At 37.2% G+C, this 12,360-nt stretch overlaps 1 protein-coding gene across 1 annotated transcript in view; it reads left to right on the top strand.

The window, feature by feature from the left end:
- NOX3 (NADPH oxidase 3) overlaps positions 1-12,360 on the top strand; it is a 98,119-nt gene that overhangs the window by 49,005 nt on the left and 36,754 nt on the right. The window contains exons 8-10 of the mRNA XM_043963256.1: positions 258-350; positions 2,551-2,804; positions 5,284-5,446. Coding sequence (XP_043819191.1) covers positions 258-350; positions 2,551-2,804; positions 5,284-5,446 — 510 coding nt within the window. The remainder of the gene's footprint in view (positions 1-257; positions 351-2,550; positions 2,805-5,283; positions 5,447-12,360) is intronic.

Genomic DNA, 12,360 nt, shown 5'->3' with positions numbered 1-12,360 from the left:
TTTCTAATTATGTAAAGGTATCATTGACCAAGTAAGCATAAATATCAATACCAAGGGGCTTAATCCTTTAAATAAGAACTTCTCATGGACTTCAGAGATTAATTGAACAATTTAGCATTTAGTAAAAGGATATGAATTCTTAGATAATCAGTGAGAGTTACAAAGGAAACATCCTAACCCCATCATGTCATATATTGGCTTGGTCCAGAGTAAAACTATTGGGATTATATTTTCAGTTCCTTTTTTTCTTTCTACAGGCTTGGAAATGGGTTTTAGGCCCTGTGGTCTTGTATATGTGTGAAAGGATAATTAGATTCTGGCGATTTCAACAGAAAGTTGTCATTACTAAGGTATGTATGCAGCTTTATGTAGGAATAAAAGCCAGAGTGTAGATGAAAAATTTTTATTAGCCCAAGTTTTAATTTGCCATTTTTATTGCAGAACCGTCTATAATTTAGAGGCTCATCTTCTGTTCTAATAATTGCTTGCATCCTGAGCATCTTTTAGTGTGACTAATTTTATAGAAGAGAAGGTAGGTCTAGTGATCAGACCAGTTTACTGAATTCTGCCAATGGTTTATGAGGCAGTAATGGGAATTCCACCATATTTCTTTTCATTTCAACTTGTTTTTCTGAAAAATAGATATACTTGCTACTGTGGTGACATTTTTGACCTGGCCTTATGAACTGCTCCCACCTTCACCTAACTTGCCTCTCTAAACCCATACAGACACAGGAAAGCATCACTTTTTTTGTTTTTACACAAAAACAAATGTTTATGATTCATATCCAGAACCACTTAACAGATACACAAAGAGAGTAGCCAGTCTGAGATTCAGAAAATATAAGCAGATATTGAAAAATTTCTCCTCCTAATAGGCTAGGGGAAAAGATATGTATAATGGCTTTCACACAATCACAGAACCTCAGTTAGAAGAAATTCTACCATTTAATCTAGCCCCTATTTGCATAAAACACCCTTTTATAATATACTCAAGTGGTCATTAAGCCTTTATTTGAAGACCTCATTGAGGGAGCTGGAACTTACTACCATATGAGATCTCACTTTGAGATGGTTATAATTGTTAGAAATTTTCCCCCTTATTTAAAGTCTACATTTGCCTCTTTGCAGATTTCACTGATTGCTTCCTGTTCCATCCTTTGGAGCTAAGCATAGGAATATAGTTTTAGGATCTGAAGGGATTTGGCATGTTATTTTGTCTAATACCCTCATTTTTTACAAATGGAGAAACTGAGACCCAGAGATTTTAAATGATTTTCCCAAGGTTAAACAGGTACTAAATAGCAGTGTTGTGATTTGAACTTAGGTTCTTCTGACTTTAGGTTTAGTATCTTTTCTATTAAGACATAAATCTAATTCCTGTTCTACATGATGAACTTTTAAAAACTTGAAAATAGCTATCATTCCTCTTCCCCAAGTCTTCTCCTCTCTAAGGTAATTATTCCAGTTCTTTCAACTGATGCTCAGAAGCTTTGATCTCAAGATTCATCACTATTCTAGTTACCTTCTTTTGGATGCACTTTAGCCTATCAATGTCTTCCCTAATATGTAGTACCCAGACCGGACTGGCATACTCCAGGTATAGCCTGACCAGGACCAACTACAGTGAGGTTATCTCCTCCCTAGTCCTGGATGTTATGTCTCCTAACACAGCCTAAGACTGCATTCACTTTTTCAGATACCATGTCAGAATCTTGCTATCCACTAAAAATCTTAGCCCTCCAACTTTATATATTTGAAAACTGATTTGTTGAACCAAAGTATACAATTCTATATTTATTCTTATTAGATTTCATCTTTATAGATTAAATCAAGTGTTCTAGCAGGTGAATATTTTTGTGGATTCAGTTAAAAAACATCTTGATGCCACGTTGCACTGAAACTCAAAGCCAAAACCAATAATTCTCTGAGTGCCCACTTAGACTTTTGACTTTAAGAAAATCTTTACAGTTAATATGGAGTTCATTTTCCTTTGGAATCTGAGGAAAATACAGTGTTAGAATAAGTTGATTGAGAAGAGTTATATGTTATTGAGGGATGCAATTTATTTATTAGAATTAAATAACTAAAAAGCCAATAATTAAAAGTAAAACCTAAGCATCAAAAATATATTCATATATAATTTGTGTAAATATAGATGTTAGGTACTTGTTATTGCTATGTAATAGAGAGTTCTATTTTTATCAAAGAAATATATTTGAATAGGAAATCTTGTTAGTCTGGAGTTTCTTTGAGTCAGTTTAAGCACACCCCTGGAGAAGCCTAAAAATATGGGTCAGCCATAGCCTAGGAACTGTTGTTCCCAAGCTAAGACTTCCCCACATAACAGATGTGGCACCATACTTAGAAAAATAATAAATAGCTTTGTTTTTTCCCCTTTTTTGAAAATATAATTCTTTAAGATGATGGTGAATTTCATAGCAAGTTAAAAGAGATTCATAGGTGTCTTTACAGACCATTCCATTCTTCCTTTCCTGTAATTAAACTTGAATGAAAAGGCAAATCATGATCTTGTTTGTTATGATTTAGGTGGTAACTCATCCCTCTGAAGTCTTAGAACTTCATATGAAAAAGCGTGATTTTAAAATGGAGCCCGGACAGTACATCTTTTTACAGTGCCCTTCCATCTCCCAGTTGGAATGGCATCCTTTCACCCTCACCTCAGCCCCCGAGGAAGACTTTTTCAGTGTCCATATACGTGTGGCAGGTGATTGGACAGAAGCTTTGTTTAAGGCTTTCGGAGCAGAAGAAACATCGTTTAAGGAGCCCTGGACGCTTCCAAGGTTAGAATCAAATTTCATTTTAAAGTGTGTAAATATGCATTATAAAATATTATCTTCAGCATGTAATATGACAACAATAGACAGAAATAGTCTTCTCCGAGGCTGTGAGGGTGTATCTCTTGTTTGTTTTCTTTCTTTCTTTCCCTTTGAGAATCTGTGTATCAGAGTACTTTAGTAAATCCTGTAAAACATAAAGGAAATTTACCCAAGGCTATTATTATCCAGGACCATATTTGAGTGAAAGAAATATTAAGTCATGACTGATTGAGAGACAGAATTGGTAGCACCTCAGCCCTAGAAGCATCACTTATGTGGGTTGTAGCCATTCTGTGAGAAGTAAAGAATTACAGAATAATAAAATATAAGAGTTGGAAGAGAATTCTCCAGTTCTCTAGGCATACCTGAATAAGTGTACCCCCCACATCATAATCAACTCATGGTCAGCCAGGTTTTATTGGAAAGAGGGTAAGCTTCTTTTGTTTTGGGGTGGGTTTTTTTGGTTTGTGTGTGTGTGTGTGTGGCAATTGGGGTTAAGTGACTTGCCCAGGGTCACACAGCTAGTAAGTGTTAAGTATTTGAGTCCAGATTTGAACTCAGATCCTCCTGGATTCAGGAGGATCTGAGTTCAAATCCAGCTACAGACAATTGACATTTACTAGCTGTGTGACCCTGGGCAAGTCACTTAACCCTCATTATCCTAAAAAAATAACAATCATATTATGGGTACAGGGCCCGGCACATAGGATGTAGTTAACACTAGCTTATTAATTGACTGACTTGAAGATTTTCAGTGAGGGAGAATCGATGATATACTCATAGATTACTCTTCTATAATACTCATGCCTATATATAGCCCATTAAATACTAGGTTAGCAATAATTGTTAGGAAATTTTTCCTACATCAAACATTTGCCACGGTAACTTCCACTTGTTGCTCCTAGTTCTGCCCTTTGGGACTGAGCAGAACAAGTAGAGAGTACTCAGGAAATCTAGTGTCTACAATGACTAACATTTCTATGATGCTTTAAGATTTGCAAAGAGCTTGACACATTTTAGTTCTTTTGATCCTCGTAGCAACCCTCTGGAACAGGTGCTATTGTTTTCCCCATTTTACAGGTGAGAAAACTGAGGCTGAGGCTAAGAGACTTGATCAGGGCCACACAGCTTATAAGCATCTGAGGCTGGATTCCAATGAAGGTCTAATTCCAAATCCAGAAATGTATCTGCTATCACACCTAAGCTGCTTTCAAAAGATTGGTACCACCCTGAACCATGAGTACACTAGTAAAGAAAAGATTGAGTGACTGCCAGTGGGAGACTCTAAGATAGAAATATGATATATAAGTCAAGGAAGTTCTAAGTTTGCTTGCATTTTTGGCAGGTAGGTTGGGCAGTGGATAGAGCACTGGACTTGGAATTGAGAAGACTTAATTTTAAATCTTTCCACAGACACTTACCAGCTGTGCTATTCTGGACAAGTTAGTTAACCTCTCTTAGTCTGTTTCCTCATCTTAGAAAAGGGCATAATAATAGCACCTATCTCCCAAGGTTGTCGTGAGGATCAAATTAATTAATCTGTATAAAGTGCTTCGCAAACTTTAGTGTTATATAAATGTTAGCTATTATTACCACCCTTTACCAATGATATGTTAGTATATTAAGAATAGAATTTGCCCAATTGTAACAAGAGGTCACAGTATAAATAATTCCTCTTTGGCATTGTCTCAAACAATATATTAAACATGGAGAAATTAAAACCTCATTATCCTGGGACATGCTGTATTGCTGTGATGTAGGTAAGGTGCTATGATTTCCCTGAGACCAGACTTTGTAGTGTATTTTCAAGAAATTCAAATGAATGGTTTCCATTACACTTGAATGACATACAATATACCTGCTCAGTTTGTATACACTAAATCTTCTGATTAAACAAGTGAGAAAGGAAGGGAATTGCATTCCAAAAGGGCAATATAGGTCTTCCAACTCACCTTAGTTCTTCTGCTTTTCATTTGGCCAGCTTAAGATAAAAAGAACTTATTTCTCTAACCTTGATTCCATGGACACAACTTCCAATGACTACAAAGCAAGCCCATCACATAGGAGAGACAGGAGGTGCCAAAATAAGTCAATATCTGTCCTTTCACCAATTGAATCTGCCCATAACGACAGCCTTGTTGTCACTACAAGGAAGCAGACCCATACATCTTCAAGTCAAGTTTCAACTCCCCAAATAGAACAATCTTAAACCCATAGCTTTTGTTTTTAGTGGTTTTTTTTTCCTTTTTGGCCTACACCTGTTATTTCACTAGTCTAGGAAGTTCCCAATGATGATATCCCTTGACCAATCCCAGAGCTATGCTTCTTAACTATACATTAAGTAATTCCTTAAGGGGGGAGTGGACTCAGAAAGTCATCCTTAAAATCATATTTTCTGATTTTGTTCCTGAATATTAAATTGTATTCTATTTTATGCCTTTAGACTGGCAGTGGATGGACCATTTGGAGCTGCTATTACAGATGTTTTTCACTATCAAGTCAGTGTGTGCATTTCTGCAGGAATAGGAGTCACCCCCTTTGCCTCGGTTTTGAAATCTATATACCAGAGATGTTGTGGTCTACATACAGAGACGAAGCTGGACAAGGTATGGAGAAATTATTCATGTAGACCTTCCCTGGGCAAAATGTTCAGCATCCTTATATCATCTGCAGATTCTTGGGGAGGATTTTAATTAACTACAAGGGATAAACTCAAGGATCCTTAACTACACTTATGTTCTTAAAAATCTTCATTCAGTATTATATTTATGAGAAGGGTTATGTCTAATCTTGTTAAAGATGACAAGACATAAATTTTATTGCTCCACTGCCATTATAGAACATATAATTGCTCATCTTGGTAAAATATGGACATGCGACAATTGGCCGTGTGACGAGACAGCAGTTATATCAAGAGGCAACATTTCTTTGCCAGGTTTGGTTTGAAAATATTGTTGCAATATTGTTATAACATCTTCCACTTGTGAAGCATAGAAAATAGCTAGAGATACTAAGGGCTTAATTTTTTCATCTTCTTCATTCCCAGCCAGCTCCTCCTCCCCAATTCCCTGTTTCTCCCAATCACCCATGAGGCCCAAAGTCTCAGGATTGTCTATGATTCTGTTCTCTCCCCCTACATTGCGTCAATTGCTAAGTCCTTTCAATTCTTCCTGTGGAATGTTTCTCAGCTCTGACTCCTCCTTAATTTCCTCCTAATTTAGAATCCTTATTGCCTGTCACCAGAACTATGAGAAGTAGCCTTCTGCCTGGTCTCTTACTAATAGTCAAAAGTAGTTTCTTCCACCCTCTGACTTATGTTACTGCTATACCAAAGGAAATGAATGCTTTATAATAAATGACATAGCTGCAAATTTTGAAGCTCCAAACCAACATTTTAGAAATTAGTTCATTTGAAAAATGAATAGAATCTAAGATTTAATGTAATGTAGGAGTTACCAGAAAGATAAATTAGATAACAATTGAAGAGAAAGAAGATAGCTATTAGAGTCTCTATTCCTTATAACTTTGTCAACAGAGGGAACTCTGTCCAGCAATAAAGGTCACAATGTGTCTAAGACTTAGTTAAATCCTCAGGGGCTACCTGTGGCACACAAAGGTTACATGCCATCAAGGCATCATATAAATGGATGATTACAACTATACAATAGAAGGCACACTCTAGGTTTGTCTATTACTTATTTTTACCTACCCAACCCCTGACATCCACATATAGATACATCACTCTCTAGGCTAACTTGGCTCCCAGCTATTCTTGAGTTAGTCATCACATTTAGATGGAGCCAAATGAGCTCCATCATTGGGAAGTGTTAAGAAGGGCAAAGTTGAGACAGAATTCAGTCCTCTATAGTCCCTAGTCCCCTTTATCCATGGGTTTTTCCACTTTTGGAAGGTCTTGGACTTATTTGGCGATCAAAACCTAAGGACTCTCCAGAACAATGAATTTAAATGCATAAAATATACTTAAGATTATGAAGATTATATTACATTGAAAAACAGCTATCAAAAATGTGTATTTAAAAAAAATAATCAAGTCTGTGGTCTTTAGGTTAGGAAGCTCCACTATAGATCCTCCTCAGTAGTTAAATGTAATTCTAATAAAAAAGACATCCAATGTAGCTCTAAGAAAGTCACATTTGGCAGTCAATATCAGGGAGTAAAAGGTCTTGGGCTCAGATCTACCACTAGTTGTCTATGTAACCTTAGGGAAATCACTGAACTTCTCCAAACTTCAGGGTTTTTTTCATCTGTAAAATGAAAAAGTTGGACTAGTTGATTTCAAAGACCCCTTTGGACAATTAAATACTATGAATAAAGAAACCATTATGAGAGTTTCAAACCAAACGAAAATGAAACCATTATCCAGGGACAGAGGGTTCCATCCTCCTTTGTGTTCACCTCCCTGATTCCTCATTAAGTATGACTTCCTTGATTTCCTATGGATTCAGTTAGCCAATATATATCAAGGGTAGTTCTGTGTAAACACCAGAATATGTACTACAAAAGATAACAAAGATAAAAGATAAAAAATGTATGTTATGCAGTTTCACCAATTATGACTTCTTTTCCCCCTCCTCCCCCAAAAGTCATATTTTAACTTGCTTCTCAGAGCTCAACAAAACATACATAGTACTTAATGAATTACAGCTTGACAAAATCAATGTTTATAGTCATTAAAGATGAATGAATGAACAAATGAAAAAGTATTTATTAAGTGTTTACTATGTGGCAAACCCATAGTGATGACACAGTATTCTTGGGCTTTTGCAGCCCCCAAAAAGGTTTGTTGTCAAGTAAAATCCAAGAATAAAATGACATGGCAATATGGAAGGTTTATGACCTTTATCATCTAATGCCATGGTAATGATGCAGTTCCACAATCATTTATAGTTCTATTTCACTTATATTCTAAATTCTTAGAATTTACTTAACAAATATATTGTTCTCACAAATTCTTTTCTTTCTCAGAAATTAAAAAAAAATAAAATAAAATCCTGAATTTTTCCTTAATAGCCAAGGTTGCTAAAGTTCAGAAGGGGCTAAAGATGTTGAAAAATATTAAGAACAGCAAAAAGAGTTTCTTTTGGTATGTTCAAATGGTGTAATCAGAACAGAGAGCAGCTAGATGGTGCAGTGAATAGGTCACCGGCTCCGAAATCAGGAGAAACTGAGTTCAAATCTCACCCTGACCTCAATCTGACCCTGGGCAAATCACTTAACCCCAATTGCCTTATATATCCTGGGCCATCTCCAGTTATCCTGATGTATATCTAGCCACTGGACCCAGATGGCATGGAGGAGAGAGTGAGGTTGGTGACCTTGCATAGCCCTCCCTCACTTAAATCCAATCCAATGCAAGTCATGACATCACCCAGGATATCATGGTCCTCTTCAAGAAGGAAAGACAAACAACAACAATCTGAACAGAACTTAAACCAATATGTGGAAGTTACAGTAAAGCAAATTTTTCTTCATATAAGGAAAATATTCTATCAATTAGAGGTTTCCTAAAAGGGAACGGGCTGCCTTCAGAAAATCATGGAATTTCAAAATTGGAACATCAGTGTCCATAAAGATCAACCCACATTTGCCATTAAAACGTATTCAACAAGTGAGGATTTAATCTTTGTTTGAAGATTTCCAAAGAAGGGGAGAACAATACCTTCCAAAGTAACCAATTCCACTTTGGGATAACTAAATGTTAGGAAATGTTTCTTGACATCAAGCCTATATATTCCCTTGTGTAACTTTTACCTAGTAATCCCAGGTCTATCTTCTAGGGTTTAAGAGAACAAATAGAATCCCTCTTCCACATAGCAACCTTTTAGCACTTGAATATAGCTATCAAGTACCCTTTTTTCCCCTAGGCTAACCAGCCCCTAATGCTCATAGGAAATGATCTCAAGTCCTTTCACCATCTTAGTTACCCTGTTCAACTGAAAAATATCCTTGAACTGTGGTACTCAGAACTGAAGGATACAACCCAAGTGTAGTCTAACCATGGGCAGATGTCAGAGGGACTGCTACCTCCTTATTTCTATAAGCTATGCTTCTTTCCATGAAAGCCAAGATTGCATTATCTTGGGGGTTAGGGGTGTTGCATCACAACATCACTACTATATTTTGAGTGACATATTGAATGACATGACCTATAACTGAAAGTGGGCAATAAAAGGCTCAATAATAACGTATTGGGTGTAGGGTACTGGGAGGAGGGGGATTCCCTGATTAAAGTAGATGACTTTTAAGTCCATTCAATCTCTAAGAGGCTGCAAATTCTGATAGAAAACACAGTGCGTTTTGAGAGCAAAAACTTGGATGCAAATACCAATTCTGATAATTCCTAACCGGGAAATGGCAAACCCTTTCTTTCCCTATGAGCCTGAATTACTTCATCTGTGAAATGAAGACTTTGGACTAGATGACCACTTAGTTCTCTTCTATTTCTAAAATTCTTTTATTTGAACTTTAATGAAATTATTTATAAAGGAAAATCCCTTTAAAATCATCAAAAAAAATATTACGAAGTGGCAGCTAGGTGGCACAGTAGATAAAGCACTGGCCCTGGATTCAGGAGGACCTGAGTTCAAATCAGGCCTCAGACACTTGACACTGTGTGACCCTGGGCAAGTCACTTAACCCCACTGCCTTGCAAATATATATATATATATATATATATATATATATATATATATATATATATATATATATATATTCATTCATCAATTCTTACTCCTTAGCTCAGTTTTAAGTAATCTATCTATATGTAAAGGTCCTTGGTATCTTGGAACAGCAACAAATTTGTCTTGCCAACAGGGATAAAAAGACCCCACAAAACTATAGTGATGCAAAATTGATCCATATATTAAAGAACAGAATTTTTAGAACTTAAAAGGGAGGAAAATGATGCGTCCCTTCTTTGCAAGGCTCTTGGGATATCTAAGATAGGGCGGAAAGGTGACATAGAATGACTATGTAAGTATTCAAGCATTGAAGAAGGGATACCAGAACTGAGGGACTGCAAATTACTAGACTCATATGTTAGAGATTAAAGGAAGTTTAGAGAGCCTTACATTCAACCATTTATCTAACCATGTGATCACTTAACATTTGCTAATAGATGCCAGTTTCTGTCCTTTTGACAGCTAAACTCAGGAAGAGAGTATTTAGTTCAATTCGACAAGCATTTATTAAGCACATACTATGTGCCAGGCACTGTGCTTGCAACTGGGAATGTCATTTTTCACTCAAACCTGACTTTCCATGATCCTATTTAGAGTTTTGCTGGCAAAGAAACTCCTGGAATAATTTGTCATTCTTCTTCTTCTTCTTCTTCTTCTTCTTCTTCTCCTTCTTCTTCTTCTTCTTCTTCTTCTTCTCCATCTCCATCTTCATCTCCATCTCCTTCTTCTCCTCCTCTTCCTCCTCCTGCTCCTCCTCCTCCTCTTCCTCCTCCTTCTTCTTCCTCCTCCTCCTCCTCCTCTTGGACAATGATGGTGAAATGACTTGCCCAGGGTGGGTCACACAGCTAGTAAGTGTCAAGTGTCTGAGGCTGGATTTGAACTCAGCTCCTCCTGAATCCAGGGCTGGTGCTCTATGCACTGTGCCACCTAGCTGCTCCCTTGCCATTTTCTTCTGAAGCCCCTTTTACAGATGAGGAAACTGAGGCAAATAGGGTTAAGTGATTTGCCCAGAATCATACAGCTATGTCTGAAGACAGATTTGAACTCACAAAAATTAGTCTTCCTGACTCAAGGCCTGACACTTATCTGCTGTACCACCTATCTGCCCCAAAACTGGGCAAAAAAGAAATAGTTTCTGCCTTCAAAAAACTCACATTTTATTTGGTGAGAACAATATGTACATAGATACTATAAGCAGACTTGCCAAATTCATACAAAATAAATGCAAACTATTTGTAGTAAAGGGAGGGAGACACTACTAACAAGGACTATGCTAAGGAAAAGGCATTGCATAAAAAGTAGCACTTGAATTGAGTCTTTACCAGAGGTAGGTTACATGATTTATCCAAGGTCACACACTCAGAAGTCATCAATCTGGGATTAGAATCCACAGATCCTAACACTGTCCAGTTCATTCACTGAAAGGTGGTGGTTTTTCATATTACCAAAAGTCAGTAAAACCTAACATTAGTTGCCCTCTAGGTGAAAAATTATACATGGAATCCACTTCATCACAATCTAAAACATTTGGAAAAGTTTATGAAGTCCCCCCCCACCCCCTTTTAAGCAACTTTGTGTTTGTTTGAATACAGCTATCATTAGGCTTATATAACTAATATTTGTCAGGGCCGCCCACATGCTTTTGCAATATAAATACTATTCCTTCTCCTTAGCTGTCAGAATCTGTATAATTTTAAAAGTTCAGCATAGCAAAAGAAGTACATATTTATCTAACAGCTTCTTCACAATTATAGATCTGGGCTATAGTTTTCAGTTTGTTCCCTTCTGTAAAAAGGAGGGAAAAGAAATGACGTGGGGGTTTGGAGCAGGAATGTTAAGGCTGGATGCTGGGCTGCAATTAGACTGGAATTTTTCCCTCCGTGTGTAATGCACAGGTTGGAACATAAAAAGGCAGTAATTTCTCCTAACAACAAAGCCTCAACTTTCAAGTCTTGAAGTCAGAACCTGTTTCCCAATGCCAGTATTCTCTCAGGTTTTTATAGTGGCAAATTGCCGCCTCCTTCCACTCCCTCACCCTCCCTACCACACCACCATATAAACCTTAAAAATAAAACACAGGAGAAAATGAAATGGGCTGCCTGCCACCTTCCTGGAGTCTAGTAATAGTACCCTGTATTTGAAGCTGCCCTTGGACTTCTGACTATTATTTTTTTGGCTGCCCAAGAGGGCAGAATACATACTAAGCAGTGAGGAGCTAATGATGGCTTGCAATGGAGAAAGTGAAATTAAGCTGCCATGGTATTGAAAGGACATTTTCAGCAGCAACAAGAAGGGCCAACATTCTTTTTTTATGAGAAGCAGGAATGTCAGGCCATGCTCCTTTGAGACGAAAGAAGGAGACACAGGTGACTGAAGAACATGTTGGGAAGCTGCAGAGAAGAGGAGAGCCAAGGGGTACAAATGCCCTGTAGATATTAGAAATTCCTCCAACTCCTGTCTACCGTGTGTGATTCATTCTGCTTCACACTCGATTTGTGAAAAGAACACTTGCAAAGAAATTTAGATTGGTTTACTTATGTGAGCCATTGGGATTGCTGAATGAAATGGCGGGAGGGAGGCAAAATGGGGAGAGGTAAAGGGAAGATTACTGACATAAGTATATTGGATTACCATTTATGAGGTTCCCCAGATATTGAGGACATGTGAGTTGCTGGAAGTATAACAGCTACAAAAGAAGTATCACTTTTTCTTCCTTTCCTTAACTACATATGTGTGTATTGACATTTATATGCATATATATGCCATATCCTATGATTTTGTTTTTAAAATGCAGTAGATTACAGAAAAGGAGAGACCAT

This window comes from Dromiciops gliroides, chromosome 4, assembly GCF_019393635.1.
Source record: "Dromiciops gliroides isolate mDroGli1 chromosome 4, mDroGli1.pri, whole genome shotgun sequence".
NCBI classification, from domain to species: Eukaryota; Metazoa; Chordata; class Mammalia; order Microbiotheria; family Microbiotheriidae; genus Dromiciops; species Dromiciops gliroides.
This window is presented reverse-complemented; position numbering and strand designations above follow the sequence as displayed.